This window comes from Diuraphis noxia, unplaced genomic scaffold (assembly GCF_037042655.1).
Source record: "Diuraphis noxia isolate RWA-SAM2 unplaced genomic scaffold, SU_Dnox_SAM2 contig0004, whole genome shotgun sequence".
Lineage (NCBI taxonomy): Eukaryota > Metazoa > Arthropoda > Insecta > Hemiptera > Aphididae > Diuraphis > Diuraphis noxia.
In genome coordinates, this window is record NW_028301714.1 from 46,659,287 (window position 1) to 46,672,525 (window position 13,239).

General features: G+C 30.9%; 1 protein-coding gene across 1 annotated transcript; it reads left to right on the forward strand.

Moving 5' to 3' along the window:
- Positions 1–840: 840 nt before the first annotated feature.
- LOC149056128 (uncharacterized) lies at positions 841–8,391 on the forward strand. The gene is made up of 2 exons (XM_089227705.1): positions 841–1,370; positions 8,207–8,391. The coding sequence occupies exons 1-2, from the start codon at positions 1,039–1,041 to the stop codon at positions 8,250–8,252; spliced, it is 378 nt and encodes a 125-aa protein (XP_089083831.1). The 5' UTR covers positions 841–1,038; the 3' UTR covers positions 8,253–8,391.
- Positions 8,392–13,239: the final 4,848 nt, after the last annotated feature.

Sequence of the window (13,239 nt, forward strand, 5' to 3'; positions counted from 1 at the left end):
CAGATTATTCACTTCGCATTATAAATATTGTGAAAAAAATCCACACGAAAAACGCATTCAAACACAGAATATGCTTCTGTGGACTACCGTGATACACATGCAATTAGAATACATGTTCGAAAAGCTTAATATACCGATAGGTTATATGGCATATTTTGAGTACATTTGTATTTCTTCTGGCAGTGAGCACATTGTTATTCTATGATTTACAGCAGTCGTACAAATTCGTCAATATACGCACCGTCACTATCTATCGGCAGTAGGATACGTGAAATCTGCTTGGCGTAATGCGAGTCGAATATTATCACAGCGATATGAACAGAGTTGTTACATACTGTTATGGATGAAAGATTGAAAATTTCACTGTGGACGACACATAATAATATATTACAATATCGTGGGCTGAGAGTAAAAAAGTTCTACGTCAAAATATTTTATTTTTGATATACAGAAATTTTTTGTTTTGTGTAGCTCATTCATTATTATTTATATCAAACTAATTTCTAGCTTAAAACATGCATCATTGAAAAATGATAAGAAATATATTTTGAAAAAGTAAAATTTCGAAAAAAAAACCATATACCTAACCTCTTTACTATTAGCCCACGATAATATACGAGACAGCGTGTTTCGGAAATCGGCCGCCGCCGGTCGTGACGGAACAACGGTATGTGTGTAGTATATAATGTAATATTATATAGGTATACATAATGTACGTACGTTTATTATTATAATATTTAGGCGCGGACGTTAAATGCGGATTGCACAAAAAAATAGAGGGACCTTTTGAAAATCGTGAGAATATTAGGGTCATAACGTCGCTTCCGGCCATTGAACGGCGCGAAGGTCCGCGTGTTCGGACGACACACCGCACGGAAGCAACTGTCCCTTGCACGTCTGCGACTGTGTGTTAGTGTGCGTTCCAAGACCAGTTTTTCGTACTTAAAGGTGGTAACGTCCGCGCCTGTGTGTGTGAGCGCATAGGTATTATTATCGTTATTATTATTATTATTATTTACGACCCCGCGATAGTGGACAATGGGGCCAAACCGGTTGTCCGCGGCCGCCGTTGTTGTGCAACGCAACCCTTTGCGCTTGACCGGTGCGCGCCGATCGTCTTCCCAGCAAACCGGTTGCCCCGCCGAACGCATACCATACAGAGGGATGAGCACGTCGGATGTCCCCCACGCTTCCACCGTAATAATAATACATAATATGCTTACCCGGTTTGACACACACATGCAACACGCACACTCGTACACATCCGACCGCGAGTTGGTGAGAACCGCCGAGAAACCAGATCCTGTCCCGGCGCAGTCTTCGTTCAACGTGTCGTCCGGATCAGTTGCCTGCAGAAATCCACATCCGAGGTAAGTCGTCGGTATCGCCGAAACGGTTTTACATTGCTTACTATCACGTCCTACTATATAATACTATTAAACGCATAATCTGCGCGATAAAATTGCGAATTTTGAGGTATTTTTTGAGATTTGTCCGCCGTTCGATCACGTCGTATTATAGAGGTATACATTCGGATAATATCCGATGATGTTCAATCGTCTATAGACGATTATAATTATTGTTATAATCGCGATATAGTAAACATCCGTCGGAAGTTGTTCGTTTAGGTATCATCGATATCTCGACGTGGTGTGTAGAGACTAGAGACTTGATGCACAGAAAAAACGTGTCGCGTCTATTACGTGTTGGCATCGTTATAGGACGCTAATTAATAACTTATATAATTTATAATACGTAGGATCCAGTTTAATCCGTAGGTCATCGTGTACGACAGTAATCTATTGATTTTAAATATAGCATTATCATTTTATCGGAAAATAGTTTTAATTTCAATCGAATAACGTAGGTACTCATCATTAGTCGTGTAGTGCTTTATTGTTATATTTTGGTTATTCATTCCTTTTTTTTTACTATAGTTTTTTGTTTAAACCACAATAATAATACTAACATTATGCGTGTATAAAGTCATTGAAGAGCGTAGTTTGCTTTTATTTTTATGAACACTGTGCCATATGTGCAGAACACAAAATTATGTCTAGTTCTTTTAACCGAAATTGTTCAGAGGGTAAACTATAATAATGATTCGGTGGATTGCCAATTTTTTTATGCCAAATTCCGTAGAAAATTATAATCAAAATCATACGCTCGTCTTGCTAAAATGGTGTCAGAAAAATTAAATTACGATGAGGAGAAAGGGGGGGGGAGGGGGAGGACACACACCAAATGTCTAAACGTGAGTGTGAAAATGTTTGCGTGTGTGTAGGTATACGTGTTTTATTTTTTAATTTAATCAAGTCTGACAAGTACCTATCGCACGTAGAACAACGGCACACTTGTACTAGCGCAACAACACGGAAAACAATCGCAGGTGAGTGGTTTATTAACGCGAGTGTGTTCAGGTTGTATTGTTTTCCATTAATGACCTGTGATTCTAGAGGGTCCCCTATTGTTTCCGGGATGCCGCGTCTAAACGACCCCCTTTTCTCTTATGTTAATGAGCGAATATAACACATAGTAAGGTTTTTAAACGTAGTTTTTTTCGCTTGCTATTTTTATTTTTATTTACGTATACTTTATATTACACATAACCAAAGGTATATTTTAATTTTAGAATTTTACTCATTTTATATTTATCATGGATTTATGAAAGTGTTTGGGAATAAGAATATATTTACGATTCATATTATATTGAATTTAAGAACAGATATTTTTTGTGCATATAACAGAATTATTAATATATAGGAAAGATTGTAATGTAGTTCAAACATTATTTAATATACTTATAACAACCTAATCAATTTTTTTACGCATTCTCGTTATTTGATTCGTCTATTCAGTATTGAGAAACACGGGTTTTTATGCTATTTCATAGATAAATTAATTTTTTATTGAGATTTATTTTTCAGTATATTTTCAAAATAAAAAACTTAAATTTGTATTATACTTAGTTGTTTTGCTTTAGATAATTGTACTATTTTGTGTATAATTGTGAGTGATACAAAAGTGCGTTTTTGTCGTTATTATATTGTCATAGTATATTACTATTGATATAGTGTTGACTATGAAAATTATAATTAAAAAATAATTATTTGCATTATTTCTAAAATATAAAACGATTTCAATTAGACCTCAAGTCACGTGCTTTTAACATTATATATTGTAACTTATGTTTTAAATGGGTATTAAGAGAACATTTTCCTACTCTTAAACGTATTAAATATTTATACGCCTAACTAAGATTTTAATAGAATACTTTTCTAATCTCTATAGATGGATGACAATAATTTTGACGTTTTAAATTTTCAATTGTCATTCTTGATATTGATAATATCGTCGTGTTTCGAGTACACTAATATTATAGCTGTATGACGGCTGCTACTGCCGACGCCGATTCGCAGCAATCGATTATGGCCAACCAATTATACTGATAATGGTGTATGACGCGTATTTTTTTCAACCCTCCATCCGGTGCACACACGCTCATTCGCGTGAGGGTGGAACGTTTGATTCGGGTGCCATTTGTACATGCACACGCCGATAAAAATGGCGTATTTTTTTTTTCAGCAGAACATAAAATATATTATTTTAATTTTATACATAAGACGCTGCAATAACGATAAGCGCTATATTATTGCCATATTAGTTAGGTATGCGTAATCATCGAACCACAATTATTTCAAGAGAAAAAATACGTTATAACAATCGATAGTTGAAAGTGGAATATGAAATTGTAAGCTCGCTGCCTGCGCCGCTGTGTCAATATTATCATACCAATGGTTGAAATACAGTGTGATTCTTTTAAGCGGGTACACTAATTATCTCGAAAAGTATTTACTTTTTTCAAAATATTTTTTACACGGTTTCAAGTTGTTAAAAAACCAACGTTTTTATTAAAAAATTATATTTTTAAATATTTGTTATCCTTATCATTTTTTAAGTTCGAGCGTTTTAATTAGTTTGGTTCTCGAGGCCGTAATCAACAAAAAAGGTCTACCGGAGGCGGTGGTGTCAGTATTAATTCGACTGTTTAATATTATCAGACAAAAAGACTGCGAAAACGCTTTAAATTGGTCGTAGGTATATGGTTATATTATACTTTTCGAGCCGATTTCAGCCTATAATATATTAGAGCGTATGTGTCAAGCTTTTATTATACTGTAATATTATCATCTCATCAAAATAATTGGTTATACCTTTCATGTTATATATTATTGTATCAATAATATTAGTATGCTAGTTCAGGTTTAGGAAAATTTGTATTCAATTTTTCCTCAAATAAAATTTTCTGGAATATATATTTATTTTTATGCATACGATTTTGTTTGTAATCCTTTTGAAGTGTGTATGCCAATAAGTACCTAGATGTATTAAAATTTAATATGTCATACATATGTACAAGTATACAACAGGACACTCGATAATAAAACTTTCTTCTAATTTGTATGATATTTTAACCATCGAAAGAAAACTAGTACCTACATTAAACATCTGAAACTTATTAATATATCCAACATATATACCTATTGGTATTTATTAACTGTATGAAAACTACAATATCGTTTAAAAAAAAAATATGTTAAATAACGTATTCATTTGACATATAATGATTCCGATCGAACAGCTTAAACAAAGATAAAATACGTAATCATTCATTTTTTAATGATGTAGATATTATAATAACGTCAAAAATTTTTGTATTCATTTTACATTTTATAGCATATTATTTTGATTAAAACATAATAGCAATTCAATACGTCAATTCAAAAAAAGTTTCCGTTTTATTATATCATAATACCATTTTTGCTAATAACTTATGGTTACGTCTTACTTTTAAGTTTCTTATTACAATATTTAAGTATATTGTATTGTATTATTTGATCAGTCTATTACTGATAATAATGATCTCGTATGCTTTTATTTTATTTTAATTGTGAAATATGAATCATTTTATTATGAATATGAATAATGTATGAGTTAAATATCAAATTAGACGTATGTACCAAAGGTCGCATTCTGAAAACGCCATATTAATAATGTCATAAAGTTTCAGTTTCACATTAATATTATGATTCTATTAAATGTTTAATACACGAAATGTATCTCCTTTATGAAAAAAAAATAATTAAAAAAAAAAACTCTATGACAGCATCGGCCGTTATATTTCTACTTATTAATTATTATTGTGATATTTAGACATAAATTATGTCATTTGTTTAAGAAATTCGTTTCATGTCTCCCGGACAACCAGCTATAAGCCAATGGAATTGTTTTTAGAAATAAATTGCATGTAATACATTTATTTTTTAATATAAAATATAGGTATAAGAGCCATGTGTCTTAATTCCCACGTACAGAAAATTTCTATAGAAGAACGTCGGCACAATGGCAGAGGCAGTAGTATATAGTGGATAACATAGAGAGAGTGAGTGGGAGTGAGTCGGAGAGGGCGAGAGAAAAAAACCTTTTAGAAAACTCGTCTGTAGAAAACTTTCACGAGGAATATGAAATTAAATGAAGAACTCGGTGGGTAATGGTGGCTGGAGGGGAGTGGTTATGTGACAGGGAGGAAGAAAAACGAGAGGGTTATTAGAGGCAGGGTTGTGGGAGAGGAAAATGTAGGAAACGCGCGCGCAGAAAAACAGAAAAGGGACAAGGAATATACATTAAGGGTGCAATTTGCTAGGGTCGGCATGCCGGGGGCGTGGGCAGGGGGATGACGAAGGTGGTGGGAGAATTGAACGCGACGCGAAGAAAAAGAGGGCTCTTCATTCTCGTTTTAATCGAAAAACATCTTTTATATGTTCTTTCATTATAATAAAAGAACCCGGGAAACTACCCTGCAGCACCCTCATGGCACCACGGAGTGAAAATGACGACTAGCGGGTAGGGGAAGGTGCGATTCGGTGTAGAAAAGAGAAAAAGAAAGAAAGAGAGAGAAAGATAGAGCTTTACGATATTATTTCGGCTCTCTAATTATTTTCTCCTCGCCACGCGTTATTAGATGTACGTTCTGAGGGTGAGGTGCTTGAAAAAGGGTTTCTTTGGCAGATGTATACCCCCACCCTCTTCGCCATTCTTCCGTCCGTCGTATATAAAAAAAAGTCAAGCTGAATAAAGAACGTCGCGCATTCCGTACACATACACTGCAAATAGCACCGTCCTCTCAGAATTTTCCATTTTCTGAAAGGCTTAAACAAATTATTCGAGTTGGTTTTTGCACGAATACATCTGCGTAACGGCGGCGGTAGCGGCTTCAGTGGCGACGAGTGCAAAAGAATATTATCGTATCCAAAACGAGATTTGCATATTTGCTACGGCGGCGTTCATTTATGTAAATCCTATCCCCGGACGTAAATATATATATAATGTGTATATGTTTATATTATATTATATTTTATGTGCGTATATGAATTATGTACACACATACACAGGCATATAAATGTATACACAATAAATACAATAGCACCAGGATATCATATTTTCTGTTTGTTTGTAGGACAAAAATGGCTTAACGACGACACGCAAATGTATTTCTGCTTTCGTCGTCGCCGACGGATAGGATGATAAATATTTGACATATAATATTTGGTACAAGCTCCCGTTACACATTACATACCTATTTCTATATTAAAACGAACAAGGTTTGCATAAAATATTTATTCAAATCTCATTTTGTTCAAATCCCTCGATATCTGACAACAGGATTTCAATGTGGCTTATTCATAAATTACAATTACGATTAAACGTATCTACATTTTTCAAAAATACTATTTTTACTTGATCAAATATGTTTAAAACTCATAATCAGATTACATTTGAAATTTTAATTGATAAAATAAAATAAATTTATTTTTTTCAAATACATCATAAAAACAGGAGATTTTATTCATTAACTACTTACTTCTATAAATCGTAATATACCAATTACTAGTATATTTATTTTATGGCAATAAGATACTATATCATTAATATTGAAACAATAAATATTTTTAAGACTGTTAAATAAAAGTATGCGTGCTTAATACTAAGTGTTGCGAAATGTAAGTTAAATGTATTTGTATAAATATAAAATATCTGTTACCGTTAATTTTATTGTATGTTTGATATATATCTCCGTGTAACGGATATAAAATAATTTTTAAGGACTTGGGACATCATTTTAATATACTGAACAAAATTAGTTCGAAACTTAAAATGTTTTTGTATAGTAATTATAATAATAATGCCGTGTATAATAACTAATAGTGTACAATGTAAACGATAATTTAGAGCGTTAGTGTATAGTACCTGTATCCTGTAACCCTTTACCGTATTCTGACAAAACTTTAATATTCATAACGTCTGTGTAGACAGTGTATGAAAACATTAGACACACGTATAGATTCAAAAAGTTGGATGTACGTCGTGTAGTACTAAATACTTGGACAGCTTAGGACTTTCAACAATTATTACAATGCATGCTTTTTTTTTAAAGGTTTGTCTATTGTTCAGTTACAAAGTAAATTGTACGCACACAAAAAACAAAACATTTAGATTTATTCGGTTAAATAATTATCGAAAAAATAAAAATACTAATAACTAACATATTGTATCAGGTATAAATGTTTTAACGTTCTATCGACTGTATTATTTAGTTACATCATGGTTTCATATATTATAACAGATATAGGTAATCTATAATTTATACACTTTAAGACTTTATCTTAATTTTTGAGCTGTCATAGTGTTGAAGCTATTTAATAGGTAATTAAAAAAAAAACCTCTAGGACTGTTGTAGACCAACAAGGAGACCGAAACGTCTAGCAATCGTGTGAACTTATTATATAGTGTAATCAATAGAAGTTATAAGCAAAAATTCACCAAGTATAATAAAGTTGTATAGATAAATATTAAAACAATAAAACTTAATAATATTAAATTTAATGAGTTGCCGAAGTTGCAGTAATAATTCATTGCATTTTGTTTATTTCAACTTGTTTTTAGACTAAGTGTAGGTACCTACATCGTGTGTGAGTGTAGTAATAGTGTAGTATATATGTGTTTATTTGTATCGAAATATAATATGAAAGATATGATATTTTATGATTATGTGATGCTTATAAAAAGCACTAACACGTCAATACTAATTTATTTAGTTTTAAAATTGTAATATTTATAGTAATATATACATTTTTTGTGTTTTCAGGAATCAAAATTTTGGCAATAACACCATTCCTGCAGCGAAAAAGTAGCTGTGAATATTATAATTTACAATTCAGTTTATTGGACTCCTATAAATGATTTGTAAACGTTAAAATAACGGATGTTATAAAAATATTATAAATAAAATAATAAATTATTAAACGAATAAATCAATTTTTTAGATCTTAATTTATACGTTTAATTTAATAAAAAAACTACATATACCTATATATAGACTCATTCGCCAAGCAAGCTCACCTTCTTTTTTCTTAATAATATAGTAATTAAAAATCTGATTTTTGGAATTTTCAAATATACTTAAAGACCATATTTTAGTTGGTAATTTTTCTCAAAAATTTGATGTAACAGAATCAACATTCGTATGAGTATAGCTTCTGAATTATTTACATTTTTGCTTTATGAATAAAAGGTCTATAGTAATAGGATTATAAGATAAAGGGACTATGGCGATTTAAAAATTTGTATTAATGATGTAATAAATCTATCAACGTAAATAATTTGTAAAAATGGCGCAAGAATATTACTTCCAATCACCAAATATATTATATTATATTGTTTTGGTACAATTATTATACGTACACATTTAGTAAAGGTTAGGATTGAAATTTGTGTTTATCGGATTTCTCTTATTTATGGAATTTATGATATCAAACATATTCTATGAATCGCAATTATAATTTAACTCTATAATTCAACTACGATTAAACTGGATGTCGAATTCTATACTAATTCGCCAAAAACGAATATTTACTACCATCATTATTCATCTAAAACATTAAACTGGTGCAATTTGTGATTCAAAAGCAATTTAAATAGATTTTACCTACTACCAACATAATTATATAGTAGATATTTACTATTAATGTATTATCATTTATCATATTGGAAAAGTTTACAGGGTGTTTTGTATTCACAGATAACATGATTGTTTCAATACGAAACAATTTTTTTCTAGATACACATAATTATTGTAATATTTTATAGTGTTATTATTTCACATTTGTTGAAGAAATACACTTCCGCAATTCGTAAATGCGACCAACATAATTTTATAAAAATTTTCATAAAAATTGTGAAATGTAAATATCGAATATTGAACGATGAAAAATTGTTGTTGATAAGAATTTAAACTTTAAAGTTAAGTTAAGAGTGGTGCACCAAAAATTTATTTCAAAAGGTATATACACAGCATACATAGCATAATATCATAAGATCCAGATATGAACCTTGTCTGAAGTTTTGGAAAAAATTGTGTTCACTGCAAAGATAATCACCATGTATAAATTAAATTAAATTTCCTCCTGCAAATATCGAATTGTACCAAATTCTAGGTATTATTATTTATTATTTTATAATATTGAGCGTATTATTTGTTAAGTTTACTTTTTTGTACTCTTACCGAATCTAATATTTCTTGACCAATGATTTAAACCGTGTTATTGAGTAGTATTGAATATAATATGCACTTAAATTATAAATTAAAAAAAAAGCATAGACATCTAGGTTCCAACATTCCTGTAGTGCATGTAAAATATTCTAAAGTCCTCTTTATCATTGACAATTTACAATAAAACCAATAGGGGTTAATACATTTTACATAATAAAGTAACTACTAACGAGTACATATATTTTGTTTATTCTTGCATATTTTTATACTCACTCTTCTGTGATACATAAAATATTTGAACAATCGCATTTTTTACAATCCATTATTCTGTGCAAAAATTCAATCATGAATATCGTTTACATAATACATCATAATTTTCGTCATTTGTCTTGGTCTTTCAACTATTCATTACCTACTCCGTAATCAACAATAGTTGCAATTTTCTTATTTATTTTTCTCATTTTATGTATTTTAGTGTAAAATGACATTAATCGCACTTTTAAGAATTAAAAATTCTAATTAGTTTATATAAGTTATAAATATAAAGTCTATAATTAAAATATTACATTTTAGAAGTTTTTATATGCATCTAAAATTTTGAAAACTAAAAGTACACGTTTTAAGTTTTTGATATATTTTTTAGTCAGTTGCTTTAAACTTGTACATAATTAACACAAATAAGTAAAAGTAATTACCTACCCAAAAGATACACTGGTACTTTATTTTTTTGCCTAACCTGACGACTGTAAATTATGGTGCAGAGAGGTCAATATTGATATGGTAAAAACATCATTATTTTATCAAATATACAATCAATCATTAGCCAAGTATCTATGCAAAATTTGTATAGGTTTATCTTTAATATAAAATATGTAACTTCGTTATATTGATAAAATAATCGTATGAAAAGGTATCGAGTTGAATGGCATTTAGCCGTTTAAAACCAGAAGTCCAAATACTCGTAAATCAAAAACCAGCTTAATTTTCATTTTTATTTAAGCAACAATTTTTTCGTAGTGCTGTAATCAATAAGAACCATTGCTATTATTCAATTTTTTTTTTACAGAATTTATATTATATTTAGCAAGATGCCAACGAAAGCATCAGACGTGGTCCCTCGGGAATTTCCTACATAGTATCACCCAAATATTTTCTACTTTATCCTGTGTTTATACATCATGTATAATAAATTAAACACATAAAACCCGTGAATTTACATATTACATTATTTCAACAAATCATTAATTAAAAGGTCGATGGTCGTGATGTAAGGTTAAAAACCTCCGTATATAATATGTTTAATGCATATTTATTATAATATACACATAAGTATACATAGGTATATTATTATAACCTGCGTTGTGCGTATAAATATATATTATGTACCCGCCACCACCTTCCTAGCACAATGTAAAATCAATAAGTTCACGAGTGTCGTATTGACGAATTGTTATTGCTTAAACGTAGCATAATATTTTCGGCTGCGATTTGTATCGTTGTAAAAGTTATATTTGTTTTTCCGGTTGGCCAGGAGACCGGAAATTATTGAATCGTCGCCCGCCGTCGGTTTACACTTATACATATAAGCATCGTAGTAATACTCTCTCTTTCACACACACACATACACACATCGCTTGTACAAGTCTTGTATACATCCCTAATTTTACCTATACGTACACCATCATACATCACTGTACTGCAGTAATATACTTTATATAATTCTCTTTATAAGATATTACCCATTATAATTTATATATATTTTTTATCATTATTGTTCCCTTTCTTTTTGCTTTTGCGTTTTTCGTCAAGACTTCACAACGGCTCACACAATGGTGCCAAGTCGATTAATCATTAAAAAGTCAAAGGGCCGACAATATAGGAGACGTGCAGGCGTATCGTGGGGTGGCGGTGTGTTGATGGTGTGAGGGGTAGTGGTAGGGAAATTAACCCGGTTACCCGCGCTCCTGCCATATTTATTATTAAATTTTAAATTCTGGGTTCCCGGACCCTCAGCGCGCGAAGAATACAAAAGTATATACGCCACCACCGCCACCGCTGCCGACGACGACGACGGCGAGGTCGAGGACGACGACGTGGAGGCCGCCGGGTGAAAAGTTTATCGGGGTGGCGGCTGAAGATAAGCGGGGACGTTTTGGTGGTATGGGCGGTGGTAGGGGTGGTCGTGGCAGTACCAGTGGATTTCCCGCCTGGGGGCCATTGTTGAGAAAAAGCGGCTTTTCTTTATATACGCGCATAGTAAGGGCCGCCCGAAAAACTTAAGACCCAAAGACGCTAAACTTTCCCGAAAACTTTACTAATATAGTCGGGGCGTTATTTCTTATTTCTTAAAATTATTTTACGCACATTGTTTTTGGTTGAAACACGCGGAAGGGGCGAGGGGTTAAATGATCGCCTTTCGCGCGAATATAATAAATTTATATATATAATATTATATTACTATAACACTGTAGGTACGAGTATTACGATTGTATTTGCTTTTTATGATTAGACCAGACCGTGTGCTACATTGCGATGTGACAACTACAGTAGTGTAATATGTGATTTCTATTTTGTAATATTTAAAGTTTGTTTTTGGGCTTATTATTTTAGCAGAAATCGTGGTTATTCTAAATGTAATTAAACATAAACATGAATTGGTATTACGTTATAAACGAATGTATATTAAATTATATACGAGTATTAGTATGTTTAATTTCATATAGACTATGACTCATAGACAGTACATATCCCGCTTAATACGTTGCCCATACGGCCATGAACGAATTAATTTTAAATTTTTGTATTATTTAATAAATAATAAGTGCGTGTTTGTCTGATTTATTTATTTTTCTGTTTTTGGGCAATTTATTTTTATTCGACAAAACAAATTTTTAGAAGACTTTTCGAATTTTTATGTTTGTTATAATTTAAAAGTTACTCTTGTGAGGATGTGATTAATGCGGTCGTTAAATAAGAATACACAACTTGCAAGTAAATTATCGAATACATGAAAGGTTTATTATAATTTATAAGTTTTGTACATACTACACAGAAATACAAATATTTAAATCCCACCAATGCCTGATATAATATAGATCAGTTTGTCATTAAAATGAATATAGGTATGTACTGAGTTTTATGAAGAATAAATAAAATCAAATTTCTTAATTTTTTCACGATTACCTGTATTATATTTTCAATTTTAATTTAAGTCAATATATAGATAATTTTTAAGAATTCAGATAAGATTCAAATTAATATTAGGTAAAATGGTCCAGATAGGATTGGGTTCAAGTAGAATATTCGATTTAGTTAAAGTGGTTTAATTTTTTAAAAGATCGGTATGAGTATGGTTTCTATTCAAAACCGTAACATCGCCATTTATTATATTAACGTTAATTTGTTTAGTATATTTTCAAATTATAACTTTATGTGCTAAAATATGATATTATGATTGCGATCAATTCATTTATTACTGCATAATATTATTTTATACTTGTATATTATTTATTTTATAATCTTTGAACTGTATACGATTACGTAATTTTATATTGCTGGTAGCTGCCATTATTTTTGATTTCATGAAATTGTATTTTAAACTTTAATTCCAAAATATGTATATTTTATAG

Bases quoted from the DNA above. Each gene is read 5' to 3' on its own strand.
- LOC149056128 (XM_089227705.1), top strand. From the start codon at position 1,039: ATGGGGCCAAACCGGTTGTCCGCGGCCGCCGTTGTTGTGCAACGCAAC. The intron at 1,371-8,206 runs GTAAGTCGTCGG...TTGTGTTTTCAG, and splicing joins TGCAGAAATCCACATCCGAG to GAATCAAAATTTTGGCAATA.